General features: G+C 44.3%; 2 protein-coding genes across 3 annotated transcripts; one reads left to right on the forward strand and one right to left on the reverse strand.

Moving 5' to 3' along the window:
* Window positions 1–5,620: 5,620 nt before the first annotated feature.
* Window positions 5,621–8,191, forward strand: LOC123406270 (annexin D7-like). The gene is made up of 4 exons (XM_045099755.1): window positions 5,621–5,938; window positions 6,031–6,249; window positions 7,163–7,375; window positions 7,720–8,191. Exons 1-4 carry the CDS (start codon window positions 5,717–5,719, stop codon window positions 8,011–8,013), a joined length of 948 nt encoding a protein of 315 aa, XP_044955690.1. The 5' UTR covers window positions 5,621–5,716; the 3' UTR covers window positions 8,014–8,191.
* LOC123406271 lies at window positions 6,952–11,990 on the reverse strand. 2 transcript variants are annotated; one of them, XM_045099757.1, is made up of 8 exons: window positions 11,843–11,990; window positions 11,685–11,729; window positions 11,471–11,588; window positions 10,618–10,677; window positions 10,137–10,254; window positions 9,759–9,975; window positions 9,406–9,578; window positions 6,952–7,269 (listed from the first exon to the last, which is right to left on the reverse strand). In XM_045099757.1, the coding sequence occupies exons 1-7, from the start codon at window positions 11,885–11,887 to the stop codon at window positions 9,408–9,410; spliced, it is 774 nt and encodes a 257-aa protein (XP_044955692.1). In that variant the 5' UTR covers window positions 11,888–11,990; the 3' UTR covers window positions 6,952–7,269; window positions 9,406–9,407. The 2 variants fall into 2 exon arrangements, with proteins under 2 accessions (XP_044955692.1, XP_044955691.1); XM_045099756.1 differs by lacking the exon at window positions 6,952–7,269 and having other exon boundaries at window positions 9,229–9,578.
* Between the last annotated feature and the right edge of the window lie 4,094 nt (window positions 11,991–16,084).

Consider the following 16,084-nt stretch of genomic DNA (forward strand, 5'->3'; position numbering starts at 1 on the left):
CATCCAAAGACATTCATTTTTAGGGGTCGATAACTCAAACTCCTCAGCGACTTATAGAGTCTGTGTACACTTACAAACACATTAGTCTCTTAACCTATAAGTCTTCAAACCACCAAAATCACTAAGGGCACTAGATGCACTTACATGTCTTCATCAAGATTGGACCCACCATATATCTTCGAGTTTGGTCCAAACCTCATGAGCCGAGTTGCAAGTCGAGATTGACTTAAGCACTTTAGGGCTTATAGTTTGACAAATGGCAAGAGAGGCATCAATATCAAGATAAATTCCATCTATAGATGGAGATGGATCATCCTTTGCAAAAGCAATCCCTACAAGAACAATTCATGAAGTATTTAGACCCATGGCCCGAAGGTGACAGAGCATACGAATTCTCCTCAAGTGATAATTTGTGCCATCAAAATAAAAGGTGTCATTGTGCACTAATCCATTAGTCGACATCGATACTCTCTAGGTGGTGAAGCCTAATAAGGAGAAACCTCTCTCTGATACCAATTGAAAGGACCACGATGTCGCTAAGAGGGGTGAATAGGCATTTTAAAAACATTTATAGATTTGGCTTTATCGTAATGCGGAAATAAACTAAAAGTATACTTTTCAAGCACAAATCCTAAATATACTAAGCTCAACTAAGTGCACCAACAACTTGTTCTACTAAGATGAGCACAACAAGATTGCTCACAAGCACAAGTAGGTTACACAAACTTACTTGAGCAATATCACAAGATATGTAAGTGTATGACACAAGTTAGCAATTCACACTAAACACAAGATATATCAATAGTAGCAAGTAGAATTGCGGGATATAAAGTGTAGCCCTAAATAATTAATCTTTACAGGGAAATAGCCAACACAATATAATGAGGACAACAATATGTAGTGAATGTATGCTCAAGTAACCAAAGTAAACCACAAGTAAGGGGTTAGGGTTAGGGATAACCGAAGTCAGGGAGACGATGATGTATCACGATGTTCACTTCCTTGGAGGAAACTAGTCACTGTTATAGAGGTGGATGTTACCACAAAGGCACACCAACGCCACGAAGGCTCGCCCTATTCTCCTTGAGATATCATCACGAAGGCGATTCCCAACCACTAGTGGTAGACCTTGAGGCGGCCTCCAAACCTTCACAAACTTTTCGGGGGTCAAATCACAAGTTGATTCCTCACCGAAGCACTCCTACCACCTAGGAGTCTCCAACCTCCAAGAGTAACAAGATCAAAGGGGGAATGCTCAAGACTTGCTCAAATAACAAATTGCTTTGGTCAAAATAGAGAGGAGGAGTCGATGTATGCTTGGATGAAATCTCTCTCAAGAACTCTCAAAAATCTCTTTGGGGTTTACCACAAGAATGCTCAAATCCCTCTATCTCTCAAATCCCACCAAAAGCAACTAATGCTATGGAGGGGTGGAAGAGGAGAAGAACAATGGAGGAGGTCAACAAATGAACCCTAGATCCATGGGATAGTTTTCACCCACATGGATTGGAGTTTTGAGGCTTGGGGGAGGAGAGAGCTCAAAACGATGGGGAAATCTCAGATCCAAAAGCTCTAACTCGTTGGGGAAGAAGGGTACCATATATAGTGCCCCACCAAATCTGCCCATTATGCACAGAACAAACATAGCCCGGAACTTCTAGGATTGCTCGGAACTTCCGGGCTCCCTGTTGAGGCAGAAGATGTAAACTTTCTAGTTAGCCCGGAACTTGCTCCGGTACCTGCCCAGAACTTTTGGCCCCGGAACTTTCGGGCTCCCTTTGGGCCAGGTTTTCGAAAACTTTCTCTTTAGCACGGAACTTCCCCGGAACCTCCCTGGAACTTCTAACCCCCTATAAACAATAAGCATACCAATAGTAAAACACGCATAACTTTTACATACGAACTCCGATTTTGATGATCTTGGGCTCGTTTTGTAGCTACGGAAAAGCTCTAGGTACTCACATAGATAACCACAAGATATCAACAACAAAATGGATGATGCAACCAATGCAAAGGTTTGAGTATAGAATTTGGGGAACCCTTTTTGGCTTACGGTTTTACTTTGGGACATGTGATAGGAGTGGAATTATGTATAGAAGATGTTGACTTGAACAAGTCCATTACAAAACCCTTTGATACCCTCTTGATAGTGCGGGATACCTATAACTCAAGAATCATAAAATAGCTATAGTAGATAGCTTCCAAAAATCCATTCTTGGGCATATATAATATTTGATGGTCGTTGATCGAAGCAACTACAACCAAAGGAACTAATACCTTTGACTTGAGCATTCCAGTTGAGCTTGATGTTGACATTTATTATTGGCTCAAGATGGAAGCATAACCTTGATCACACCATTTGGTGAAGACTTCAAATAGCTCCCCCATACGACATGTGGGGATTATTTCATTGCATTCTATCTTCACATGTACATCATGTGATCATCCACAAGCTTTAAGGATGTAATCCTTTAGGATGCTTATCTTGAGCTTGCCCTTGTCAATCATGATCATCATATCTTGATGTCATCCTCTCATGGACACTTGGAATCTTTCTCTTGATGTAGGCCCATGAGAATCACCTAACCCTCATAAACATAGACAACACATAGTATGGGTCAGTACACAAAGTGCAATTGACAATTACTTTCCATACCACAAGATCTCATGTGGTACATCATTTGCGCTTGTGTGATGACAAAATTTGAGTTAACTCTTGGATATTCATCTTAGTTAATATTTATCTTTGATCCATGATTAATCTTTATGTATTGAAGGACCTATTGATTTCTTACTACGCTTCATTGCTTTAAGACATGATTACCAATATCTCAATTCACCATGAAATCAAGTTTCTCCATGAATCTCATATTGGCTATAACTTGCTTGTCTTCATGATACAACATAGTCTCTTGAGAGGCACAATGAATTCTTCACTTGAATTACTTGCTTGAAGACATAATCATCCATGACTCAACATATGAGCTCCTCATGATCCTATTTTAAAGACATATGTAGAATTATTCTCTTTAATTATTCTCTCAAAATCTTCATCCATCATGGTTCAAACCATAAACCAAAGTATGAGAATGTCTGAAATCCTCAATGAACTCCACATATATCACATCTTGTTCATCACATGGAATTCATCTTGACCATATCATATTTGATTCAATCATTGAGATCATCCTTGATGCATGCACAACAATATGTATATGGCATTCATTTCGAATTCATTCGAGCTCCTTCTTGCATCTTCATGGAACAAACATCCTTCAATTCGTCCAATATTCTTCACGCATTGCACATATAACATTCCTTCAAATGTATAACTCAATGCAAACATTAGTCCATTAGGATTGTCATCAATTACCAAAACCACACATGGGGACTACACGTACTTTCAACCGTGAATACCCAACATTTAGCATCAGGTTTCGTTGTTTCTCTTATCACGGATACTAGATCCTCATCCTCAAGTTCCCAGACGCACCTCAACATGCTGCATTCCGTTAATGAGTGTCGCCATGATTCCTTGCTCCCACACAAATTGTAGTTACTTGCGGCTGCCATATTTTGATAATGAAGCAAGTCTGTGGATTGTTGGTGCAATCTCCAAACAAACACCCTTATCTTTGACGGTACTTTAATCTTCCACAGTTGACACCAAGATCGTTGCTCGGTCTTTGTGATAGACGGGTCGGTCTGCCCTTCCAGACGTGCATCATGACACATCTTTGTTATTACGAGCATGCGTTAAGCACTTCTTACTGAAAAGGCTCCCTTGGGATCGTGGTCCAGGCCCAAAAGTCATTCACCCCTCTCGTACATATGGGGGGAGAGAGAATAGCTTCTACATCAAAAGTCCTCCACACTAGTGGTTCAAGTCCCCAACATTGTGTAGAATGAGCTCACTAACTAGCTAGTTGCGACGGATCTTGTATCATACTCGTGATGGGCCTCATGTTATGTTCACGAGGAAGCTAGTTGTCGCGCCAAATATGAGTGGTCTCTCCATTACCAACTCGCCAAATTAACCCTTGAGCTATAATTCCCTTTCGTTCATATATAGCTCGCCACACCTGAGATGGTGAGCTGCCCAGTTCGACCTACAAGAACTCTGAAGTTGGGAAATACCTTGTTTTTAAAATTCTTACGCTCAAAGAATTTGGGTCCTAAAGTAAGCGCCATGCATGTCGCGCTAAAGGTGCAAGGTTAAACAGCTCAATGTCAGGGAAGCCTAGCCGCACGCCCCCATATCTCGATCTCCTCATTACCTCCCAAGAGACTAAGCTGGCCTTTCTTTCCCCCTCTTTGCTTCTCCACCAAAATTTTCTATCAAAGAATTAATGTGCTAACATAGTAGCACTCTAGGGAGTTAGAAACAGAGACATTGAGTAAACCGAGACGGCCTGAGTAAGAGCAAGTACAATAAGGTACAGTCAGCAGGCTGTAAGGATTAAAATACTATATTTCTGTTGAGTTGGATGAGAGAGAAGAGGAGAGAGAAGGGAAGCGGACTCTTCGTGAAGAGCCAGCTCTAGCACGTGCTCATAGGTGCTTTGTGAGAATGAAACGTGGGCCATATATGATTAAAGTAGTACTTTTTTATAGCTAACTATTGTACAGGCTAGCTATAAGGTGGGCTATAAGACTGCTTATAGCTAGCAGTTGGCTATACTATTAACCATGCTCTAACAGACTTAACGAGTACATCCTTACCCCCTGCTGGCAACGATTTCTCCATCCAACCCTTTACAGTACATCCTTACCCCCTGCTGGCAACGATTTCTCCATCCAACCCTTTACTTTGTTTCAGATTCTGTCACACAAATATTTGAAAGCGTCATTCTTAGAATTACCCACATCAGTTTTCCTTTTGAGGGATACCCACACTTCACTTGGCATGACAAGTTTTGCTGGAACGGGCCTTCCCTTGACAGGCCTGTCTTGGCTCATGCTCGAAATTTCACCAGCTGCAGAGTAGCGACGAGGAGGAATGCCGCGTCGTTTTCTCGTCAGCGTCAGGTACCCCACTCTGTCCCAAAAAAAGAAAGGAAAAAACGTGCCGTCCGGGATAGCTTAGCTCGAAAGAAAAGCCACTCTTCTGACTAAAAACAAAGAAATGCCATACCGGCCAGCACATCCCCGCGTTTCTTTCTTTCGCATAATTCATCGAGCAGGCCACTCAGCTAGTTAACTACTATTCCTACATGTCCAAGTGTCATCGTTGATTAACCAGGTCCAAGTGCCCGTGCCGGCCGGCAGACGCCACCTCCTACAATCCAGCACGACGTCGCTTTTTTTTTTAATATTTGTTTCTTTTTCTTCTTCCAATCCAAAGCACGACGTGGCTAGTGGCCACCATCGTGGCACGGACACGCACCGAAATCAGACATGAAGAAGAAGAAGAAGATTGTTGATAGGGGCGGGTGATCGACCGGCCCGCGGGGGCCCAGCCCAACCCCTCCACTTCACTGACTGCATCGGGATCGGAGACTTGTCGGCCCGTCCATGTGGTGTGGCGCTGCCCAGACGGACGCGGCATTGCGGTTGGTCGGTTGGTCGGTCGGTCACCATCTCTTCCTCTCCTCCGCACGCGCGCATAAAAGCCCCTCCGCACCGCGACTCACGGCCACATCCATCCGTCTCCCCGGAACGCGGCGAGGCGCACACGCACGGACGGACAGACGAACCGGACCGGACCGGACCGGAAATGGCGACGCTCTCCGTCCCCGCCGCCGTCCCGGCCGTGGCCGAGGACTGCGAGCAGCTCCGCAAGGCGTTCGCCGGGTGGGGCACCAACGAGCGGCTCATCATCTCCATCCTGGCCCACCGCGACGCCGCGCAGCGCCGCGCCATCCGCAAGCACTACGCCGACGCCTACGGCGAGGAGCTGCTCCGCTCCATCACCGACGAGATCCACGGCAAGTTCGAGGTAACCACCACCCATCCGAATCCGATCCATCCAGCGCCATGTAAAATATCTTATATATCGCCTGATCCGATGCCTGGCTGGTGGTGTGGCAGAGGGCGGTGATCCAGTGGACGCTGGACCCGGCGGAGCGGGACGCGGTGCTGGCCAACGAGGAGGCCAAGAAGTGGAACCCGGGGGGCCGCGCGCTCGTCGAGATCGCCTGCGCGCGCACCCCCGCGCACCTCTTCGCCGCCAAGCAGGCCTACCACGACCGCTTCAAGCGCTCGCTCGAGGAGGACGTCGCCGCGCACGTCACCGGCGACTTCCGCAAGGTCGGTCACGTCTCTCTTCTCGTCGATTCATCCCACCTACTGTACTTCCTTGAGATCTCGTCCGCGCCTGAGGCAGAGTGGGTCTTGATGCGTCCAAAATTAGAAAACATGAGACGTGACGATACGACTTCGAAATGCCAATGAGATCCTCCCTAGCTCTCAGCCGGTTAATATCTGAATCATTTAATTACCATGTCACGAGATGTTCTCCTCTTGTTAGTTAAAAATCTCACCCTCTCGGTGCCATGATTAGCACATCACTACGGCGCACTAAAGATGACTTTGTTAAGCCTCTAATCATCCTTGTCTAGGAGTAATGGTGTTTGTGCTTTTTCGCTTTGTCTGAACACTCCTATACTTCTAGATGAAGGGCACGGATGAAATGTTTATGCTTTTGCTACTCGTCAAACAAAAACCCTGTTTGATAGCTAAGTACTAAAAAACCAAAGTACAAAATACCATGGTTTTAATATAACAATGTTTTTTTGGAGTAATCACAATGCAGAGGACATGTTTGGTTAGGCCACAAAGTGTTGTAAAATTTACTAGCTAATAGTTCACCGTGCATGCATTCATAGCTAGGTAGCTGGTTAGCCCTTGCCATCAGCGTGCATAGTTTCAATAACACAGTTTTTAACGTTGGTCAAACAGGTCGCAGTAAATAAAACAGTGGTATCTAAAAAACCTGCAGCATTCACAAAATACTTAGAAAATACTTTGCAGTCGTCCTTCTATGGTTGTCACATGTTACTCTTCAAAAAGGTAAGCTTGGTATCATTACATTTGCTCTGTTTTTAAGGCGTGCTACTTATCCAGGCCTAAAAACTGCCTGCAATTCTGGAATACTTATTTGCACATATCAGCGCTGCCAATGAACAGCTAATTAGTTAAAAATGTGATTTCTTCATCTCAGCTTTTGGTGCCTCTTGTAAGCGCGTACCGCTATGATGGCCCGGAGGTGAATACGTCGTTGGCGCACTCTGAAGCCAAGATACTCCATGCGAAGATCAGCGAGAAGGCCTACAGTGATGATGAGGTCGTCAGGATTCTCACTACAAGGAGCAAAGCTCAGCTACTTGCAACATTCAACAGCTACAATGATCAGTTCAGTCACCCTATCACCAAGGTAGAATTACGACCATTCTTCACCTCCTTTTGCTTACTTATAGATGCCTTTTCCATTCAAACCATGAAGAAAAACACGCATCATACAGCCAGCACACTGATCTACGCTGCGCCTTCGAGTTGAACTATGTCATATGCTAATGGTGAATTTGGTTAGACACTGGTAACATAAAACTGCTTCCATGATTTATTCCGTTCACTAGCATTGTCGCTGTTAGACACTTGTACTGCACACAATTATTTGGAATTCAAATGATCATACGTCATATAGAAGAGTATTTCTTCACACTTCAGTCTCAGGAGACATGGCTCCGATTCATAATGATTTTTGCTGATCACTAACAGGACCTCAAGGAAGATCCCAAGGACGAGTTCCTCTCGACCCTGAGGGCGATCATAAGGTGTTTCACTTGCCCCGACAGATACTTTGAGAAGGTCATCCGGTTGGCTCTTGGTGGTGTCGGTACAGACGAGCACACCCTTACTAGGGTGATAACCACTCGTGCCGAGGTGGACCTGAAGGTGATAAAGGAGGCGTACCAGAAGAGGAACAGCGTCCCCCTGGAGAAGGCTGTTTCCAAGGACACAACCAGAGACTATGAAGATATGATGCTTGCACTTCTGGGAGCAGAGTACTGAGGTCATATGTTTGATCTACCTTATGTTTGATGGAGGAATAAGAGATTAAGAGCGTATAAAACTGGCGAGTGTGTTGTTTTTCATGGATGATTATAAGCTAGCCTGCATGGCAGTGCTCTTCCGATAAATTATATCATTTCGTCATTTAAGCTGCAGAAATATCATTGGTGTTTTGAAAGTTTTCTCCGGATTCAGAATAATCATTTGCACTGGTGTTATTCTTCATAGGATGCTCACGTCTATAGAGAATATCCATTTGTTTCTACTGGTATAATTTACTACTGTATGTCTATAGAGAATCATTGGTGTTTTGAAAGTTTACTCCAGATTCAGGATTATATTGTTTACTTAGCTGAAGGAGCAAGAGGGGACTGGAATGACCTCAGCCAATTAAAATGGTATCCGAAACTATAAAATCAGATAACATACCCCTGAACCCCCAAAACCCAACTAACTGATTATAGATAGTAGAGTGCACACAGATAGACAAATATTTCTAATCTCTCTTATCCTAATCAACATAATGCTCATCTCACCCTATTTTGCATCTTCTTCTTCTCAAAGCCAAGTCTTGCACATGCAGTGCTGAATACCCCATTCCGAAAACACGTTTTCGTGATATCCATTTTCATTTCCTAGGGATTCAAACCTACGCCCTTTTATCCAGTTATTATTCATGAGCTACCTGAAGACATTGCAAAGGCTAGTAATCCCTTCACATGAGGGAACAGTAATGAACTATGCACTTCCTCCGTTTTAGCGTCAACTAATGTGGAATAGAGAAAGTAGTACGTGCCTTATGAAATACTGCCTCCATTCACAAATATAAGATGTACTAACTTCTTTGTGACTCGGATGTATATAGACACATTTTAGTGTGTTTGTTCACTTATTTCAATCCATCTTTAGTCCATATTGAAATATAGAAGCCATCTAATATTTGTGAACGGAAGGAGTATATCTTCACATCGGTGAACAGCTCGTGTCACGCCAGCATGGTAATAAACCGACTGAAAAGGAGTAACTATGATTTTTGTCAACATAATGTCATAATTAGGCCCAGTATTTTGCAAATACATGGCCTGATGGAGAGGCCGAGTCTCAGTCTAGACAAGGGATTGGATCGACAAGGGGCTATCCAGATTGGGCGCTAAAGTGCATTCTACAATTCGAGATACGGTAGCATCCTCAAGTTAGCACAATGGAAAAACCAGAGAACAAAAATGTGTACTGACATTCTTTGCCACATGTAGTGTGTGGCGCAATGGAGCTCAGACTCACATGAGCTCTTTATAGAATATCAAAAGTATGTTTGCAACATTGTTGAAGGGAAATGGAAATATTCGAACATCAAGTATCACTGCTCCATGTATGGAAGTGACAATATCGGACCTTCACAATGCCGCATGTCGACGATGATGCCGCTGACTTCTCCTCCGAGCTCGAAGGTCTCTTTTCCTGTGGATAGTAGCTGTGCGCTCAGGCGGTTTATCATTCTCCATGTCGCTGTCTGGAGAACCTAATATACAGGCCAGTGGGTCCTCCATGAGGTTACCAAATGATCCCTACAAACACGAAGAGAAGAATGATGTTGCTTTGATTTGCTTCGGTAGTATGGATGCAAAAAAGGTATAAAGTTTTGCTTGCAAAAGGCTGCATAGATTTCCCTCCATAAAACAAAGATGCTTCTTTATGTTCTGAGTTCTTAAAAACCGCAAGATCAGTTGTAAGTCGCATTTTTTTACCATTGTCTGGACAGACATGGCGTTGTCCTTATCCACTGAGTTGTTGGCTTCAATCTCCTTCACTCTTTCCAAATAGGTGCTGTCAACATACGAGTAACGTGGGTGCCACCGGAAACGTGCTTTATCCTGGTATTGATCAGTGTAGAAATTCTCGGCAAAGAAATGCTTTTTTACAGCTTCAACCGATAATTTTTCATCACTGTGCTTTGTAAGTATTCTGCAAGTGAAATAGGCAGTTAGCTAGTACAGTTGACACAGATTTTTTTAGCTAATAGCTATTACTCCCTCTGTACCTAAATAATTGTAGTTGGGGAGAACTAGACTAGTTCTCCCCAACTACAATTATTTAGGTACAGAGTATGATTTAGCAAACCACACATATTAGCTAGCTCCATTTTCAAGCGCTCAAAGTGCTCCTCTCCATTGCCCAATATGTATAGGCTAGTTGCATGCAACGATTCATAATACATCATCCTCCCTGCAGTCAAACCAGCACCTGGAATATTGCTCCATCAGATTAGCATCTCACTAAAAAACAAAGTTTAATGCAAGCACAAGACCGAATACGACTCAATTCATCGAATAATTTTGAAGGTCGTGCCCAAGGTTTATTTCCCTAGACCTGTTTTCTGCCAGGTCAGGAAAAATATACTAGCAGCTAGCAGATTCGGTTTAATCTAAATTTTGAAAGACCATCTACTGCTGCAACTATCTAACAGATTACATGCTTCCTCAACTACGCCAAGTTGTTTTGGCCTAGCTACGGTATATTTTTAATAACTTGGAAATATAAAGCTTGCATATGCATTTGCATGCCACTACTAATATACAAGAGCCAGTATCAGGTTCATCGCCTTACCAGCAGAAAAAGCAAGCCTAAATAGTCGAGGCATAGGTTGACCCCCAACAACTTTATGTACTGCAAAACAGAAAATATATAAGCATGTGTAGTACCAAAAGTAAACCTCTGCAAGGAAGCTCAACGGTGATAGTTATGCAACTTTATTTTATACAAGAACCCATAGTAGAGATAAATATTCCAGAAATTAAACAACAATAGTATATATGTGAAGGAGTCAAGGTGTCGCGGGCAAACATAAAAAGGCATATCAACATCCTTCACGAGTTGTTTACCGAGAACACTTAATAACAACATAAGAAAAACAGTGTGTACCGGCAATAATGCTAGACCTACAAAGACTTACAAAGGTTTACTTAACCTTCCAAACTAATTCTTCTCTCCCCCCCCTGATTTTCAGTGGGGGCGGGGCCCCTCATCCCCCAATTACCAATCACAATCCTACACATCGGTTTGTACGTAAAATCTTTAAGTAAGCCTTTGTAGATGTAGCATTACTCTGTGTACCGGTTATGAAAAAGGGAGAATGGATTATCTTCCCATTTGAACAGACACCATTTCTCGGAGGACACACAGTTCTTTGGAAGGTTGGAAGAGGTCAAGAGGTTATTATTTCTTCGAAGAGAGAACTGTCATAGACATCAAGAAGGGACTGCCCTGAATTGGCTCTTGCATAGACATCGAGAAGGTACTCTGAACAGACCGTACTCTGATTTGGTTCTAATAGCCGCAATTTACATCTTTTTTAGACACACGCAGATTCAAGCACCATTCTGTCAACTAGATTTAAAGCACAATTCTATTAAGCAGCAATTTGAAAGCAAATGGCATCACAGATCCACGAGAGAGTCACCTTGACCAGAAGCAAATGCTCCAACGAGAGTGATCACCGCAGAGGTGACGGTGTAGCTCACGTTCGTGAACGACGTGCAAGCCCGGAGCAGCGCATCCTCCATCTGGGTCACGTTGCCCTGAAGCAGCAGTAGCAGAGCCAGACCCAGATCAATCGACCATCACCTCGAACAAAAAACAACAGTTGGGGCGGACGCGGCGCGCCCCTTGCGAACCTTGGCCCGTACGGAGACCTCCAGCTCCCGCACCGCCTCTCCCTTCTGCGATTAGAGAGAGAAACGCCCATCATTCCTACGGTGACCGGCACCGAGAAGAAGGAAAGGAGACCTTGAAAGGAGAAGTTGGGGCGTTTCTTGGGGAAGATCCGGCGAACCTTGTCCATCACTTGCCCCCACATGCGCTTCAGCGTCGTCGCCATCTCCGCGCCGCGCGGCGCCTCTCGCTCTAGGAGTCGGGGAAGGGGGAGTGGAAGAGGAACCGAGGAGGAAGAAGCATCTAGTCTAGGGATTTAGGACTAAACTAATCTACATGGGCCGAAATTGTTGGGTCACACTTGTTGGATTTCCAGCCCTCCAGGGGTTCATTCGCCGGCCCGTAATTTCTGAAGATTTCTTTTAGTTAGTTATGTTATGTAATTGAATCTTGGACATCACTAGACAGCCGCGCCGCACCCGCGTCTTGCAGTGCGGCGGCTTAGTTAATCAGTTTTCAATGCAAAAATTAAGACCCTATTAATCAATCATCTCTAATGCAAAATTAGTGTGTCGTGGAGTATCTCTCATGCATGCATGCATGTAATGATATCATAATGTATAATAAAAACTCCTACATGCATGCAAGGATGTCATTACGATTCCCTTTGATGTTTGAAATTCAAAAAGTTTTATCTACAAAACCGTTAATTCAATCGATAATCCGCTTTCACCATTGACTTTCTCGCGACGAGTTCTTCGAAACTAGATCCCATGTTGACATGTTCCGTCAACTATTTTTTTCCGTTCATACTTGCCATATTTTTTGACCCACTTGTCATATTATTAACCACTTACTTGCCTGAGAAAAATAACTTAATTGACACTTTTTGATGTTGTTTCGTACAAAGCCTTGTAGCCATTTTTATTATACATGATACAAAAGCATGTCATACGTTGTGTTTGTCAATTTAAATATGCTAACTTGTCATATTTACATATAACTTTACGAGAAAACTATTTTGTGTGTTTGTTAGTTTAGCTATGCCGAGTTGTCATATTTACAAATGATGACCAAAAGCAATTTTTTGTGGTTACCGATTTTAAATATGTTGAGTTGTCATATTTTTGCGCGTAATCGTCTAAAAAAAGTTGTTTGTGCTTGCCATTTTGATTATGTCGAGATGTCATATTTATACGTAATTTCTAAAAATTTGACGATTAAGTTATTTTTTATCAGACAAGTAGGTACTTACTAATATGACAAGTAAGTGCAATAAATGTAGTAAGTACGAGAGAAAAAATGTCGAAACATATCGAAATGGGATCTAGTTTTGAAGATTTCGTCGAAACAAAGTCAACGGCGAAAACGGATAATCGGTCGAATTAACGGTTTAAGAGATAAATTTTTTTGAAATCCAGTCATTTAGAACGAATTTGATGACATCATTGCATGCATGCATGCATGCATGACGAAGAGAGTCGTCGCACGGATGTCGATGATGCGGCGCTTCTCGATATCCCTTGAATGTTTAATATAATTATTCAATCATCTACTACATTTATATAGCGTTACCCTCTCGCTTAGGGTTTAGCGGCGCCTGAGGCGATTCTCACGATCGCCGGAGGGACGCTGCCATAGCAAGTCATTACCGCACCGTCAACTCGCAAGAGGGGACGGGAGGTTTCTTCGCTCGCGCTAGTGGTTGCTTGCCATTGACGCCCCGAGGGGTTCTTCCTCGCGCAAGGGGAAGGAGAAAGAAATCGATCTGGAGGAGATGATGAAGAGCATGGAACTCATGGAGGAGGAACTTGATGAGGTAGTCATTGAGGAAAAGGATGCGCATACCTTCGTTGCTGAGGCTACGTGGATGGCCATCGCGAGAGTTAACACGAATAGACCCTTCAGCGCTACTGTTCTTTTCGACAACATGAAGTTCATCTGGAGCCTGGCTCGCACGCCAAAGTTTAGGGAGGCCGGAGAGAACCTGTTCATCTTTCAATTTTTCTGCATGGGTGATTGGAAGAAGGTTGTGCACGGAGGACCATGGCTCTTCAGAGGTCTCGGGGTCGTAATGGAGGGCTACGATGGCAAAACTGATCCTGATGCAGTCGTCCTGGATGGGCTTTATGTGTGGGCTTAGATTCATAAGATACCGTACCTTTACCGCCGGGAGACAGTTGTTGATCAACTTGCTCGAAGGATTGGCAAAGTTTGGGGGGTTCAGATGCAACCTACCCTCTTCCGTGAAGGTGATTATGTTTGGGTACGGGCGAAAGTTCTTACGGCCAAGCCCCTAACCCGCTTTATACCTCTTATAGTGGTCGGCGATGGCACCCGGATGTTTATGGTCAAGTATGAGAAGATCCCCTACTTCTGCAAGGTGTGTGGGCGGATGGGACACGGTTTTGAAGAATGTGGCAATGGTGTCTGGAAGGACAAGGGCAAAAGGTGGGGAGGATGGATGATCGCTCAACGAAGAGAGATGCAATTTTCATCAAGCTCTAGAGGTAGTTTCCCATCCCGTGGGGACAGGGGAGGAGGACGTGACGCAAGCTCAGGACGGAGCTATACACCAGCTAGAGGTCGAGGACATGCCGCTGATTCTGAGGCATCAGAAGGAGCTGAGAACAAAGGAAATTTGGGACCTGATGGCAGTGGTGAGGGGGCTACAGGCAAGGAGAGTGCAGCTGTAGGGAGCGCAGCCAGGGGTGCTATGACAGAGAATAATGACTCATGCGGTCATGCCCCGTTTCTGTTGTTGATCATGCAACTGGTATTACCCACGATACGGATGCTAAAAACAGTAGCAAAAGAGGCTTGCAGGATAGGGATCATGTTGATTCTTTCAGCAGCGCTGCTCCTATTACGAGTGGGGGGAGCTGGTTGCTGCAAAACAAGATTCGATGGGAGTTTCACCACTTCCACCGGTCTATGTTTCTCCTCGCAAGGACAAGAAGAGGCCGAAGAAAGGTTTGAATGGTGATGACACCTCTACTCGACAAAAGATTGCGTTATCGACGGGCTCCCGCGAGGAGCACCGCCGGGCACAATGAATTACTTATGTTGGAACTGTCGAGGAGCGGGCAATGCCTCGACAGTTCGCGAACTTCGCGATCTACCGAAGATTTATGCCCCTACTCTGCTTTGTATCTTAGAAACTCAGATTGACAAGGCTAGAGTAGAAAGTTTAGTAAATTATATTGGTTTTGATAAAGCCTTTGCTATAGACAGTGTGGGACGAAGCGGTGACATTGGCTTGTTTTGGAAAAATGCAATAAATATAAATGTTTTTGGGGTATTCAGTTTACCACATTGACGTGGAAGTTCTTGACCCGGGATGGGATCCATGGAGAATGACAGTGGTCTATGGGGAAGCCCAAACCCATCTTCGACACCAAACTTGGGATACGTTAAAGAACATTAGCGTCTCCAGCAACCTTCCTTGGCTCTGTCTCGGTAATTTCAATGAAGTCCTCCGTTCGGAAGAACATGAGAGGATTGGACAACGAAGCAACGCTCAAATACAAGCCTTTAGAGAGGTGGTCGACGTGTGCAGGCTTATTGACTTGGGTTTCACAGGAAGGTTCTGGACGTTCGAGAAGAAAGTGGTGTGTGGCTCGTATACTAGAGTAAGGTTGGACCGCGTGCTAGCATCGGCGGAGTGGATGACCCTCTTCCCGAATGCGGGTGTGAAACATTTCGAGGCTGCTATGTCAGACCATTGCCCAATTCTCCTCGAGCTGAACAACGCTCTCAACTTGGTGAGACCTACAGCCAAGATTTTCTGGTATGAGGTAGCTTGGGAGTCTCATGAAGGTCTGGAGGAGGAAAATAAGGAGGTTTGGCAGCTGAGCAACCAGCATGCGTGTGGAGGAAACCAAATAGAAGATGCATGTTCTGTCCCAAAGCCTTCGACATTGGGACAAAATCACGTTTGGGTCTCTGTGAAGCGAAATAAAAAAGCTAAAATATGATCTGATGAGGTTGAGGGCTGATCCGTCACGCTCGGGCCCTTGTCATACCGAGCAGAAGAATAATGAGAGACTGGTGGAGATGTATCATCGGGAAGAAATTATGTGGCGCTTACGTTCTAGGATCGAATTGCTGTCGTCGGGGGACAAGAACATTAAATTCTTCCATATGAGGGCGAGTATGAGGAGGAAGAAAAGCATGATAAGATCCCTCTCCAATGATTTGGGCATCATGGTGGATGACCCGGCTGCATTGAAAACCGTGGTTGTAGATTTTTACAAGAATTTGTACACCTCTGAGGGGGTAACAAACATGGAGGATGTGCTCCAACATGTGCCTCGTAAAGTCACAACTGGTATGAATGAATCTCATGTGCTCCTTATTCCAATGATGAGGTTAAAGTGGCACTGTTTCAAATGTTCCCCACGAAATCGCCCGGTCCGGATGG

This window comes from Hordeum vulgare, chromosome 6H (assembly GCF_904849725.1).
Source record: "Hordeum vulgare subsp. vulgare chromosome 6H, MorexV3_pseudomolecules_assembly, whole genome shotgun sequence".
Lineage (NCBI taxonomy): Eukaryota > Viridiplantae > Streptophyta > Magnoliopsida > Poales > Poaceae > Hordeum > Hordeum vulgare.

Bases quoted from the DNA above. Each gene is read 5' to 3' on its own strand.
- LOC123406271 (XM_045099757.1), bottom strand. From the start codon at position 11,887: ATGGCGACGACGCTGAAGCGCATGTGGGGGCAAGTGATGGACAAG. The intron at 10,255-10,617 runs GTAAGGCGATGA...GCAATATTCCAG, and splicing joins TAGGCTTGCTTTTTCTGCTG to GTGCTGGTTTGACTGCAGGG. The intron at 9,976-10,136 runs GTGTGGTTTGCT...TTTCACTTGCAG, and splicing joins AAAATGGAGCTAGCTAATAT to AATACTTACAAAGCACAGTG.
- LOC123406270 (XM_045099755.1), top strand. From the start codon at position 5,717: ATGGCGACGCTCTCCGTCCCCGCCGCCGTCCCGGCCGTGGCCGAGGAC. The intron at 5,939-6,030 runs GTAACCACCACC...GTGGTGTGGCAG, and splicing joins AGATCCACGGCAAGTTCGAG to AGGGCGGTGATCCAGTGGAC. The intron at 7,376-7,719 runs GTAGAATTACGA...GATCACTAACAG, and splicing joins TCAGTCACCCTATCACCAAG to GACCTCAAGGAAGATCCCAA.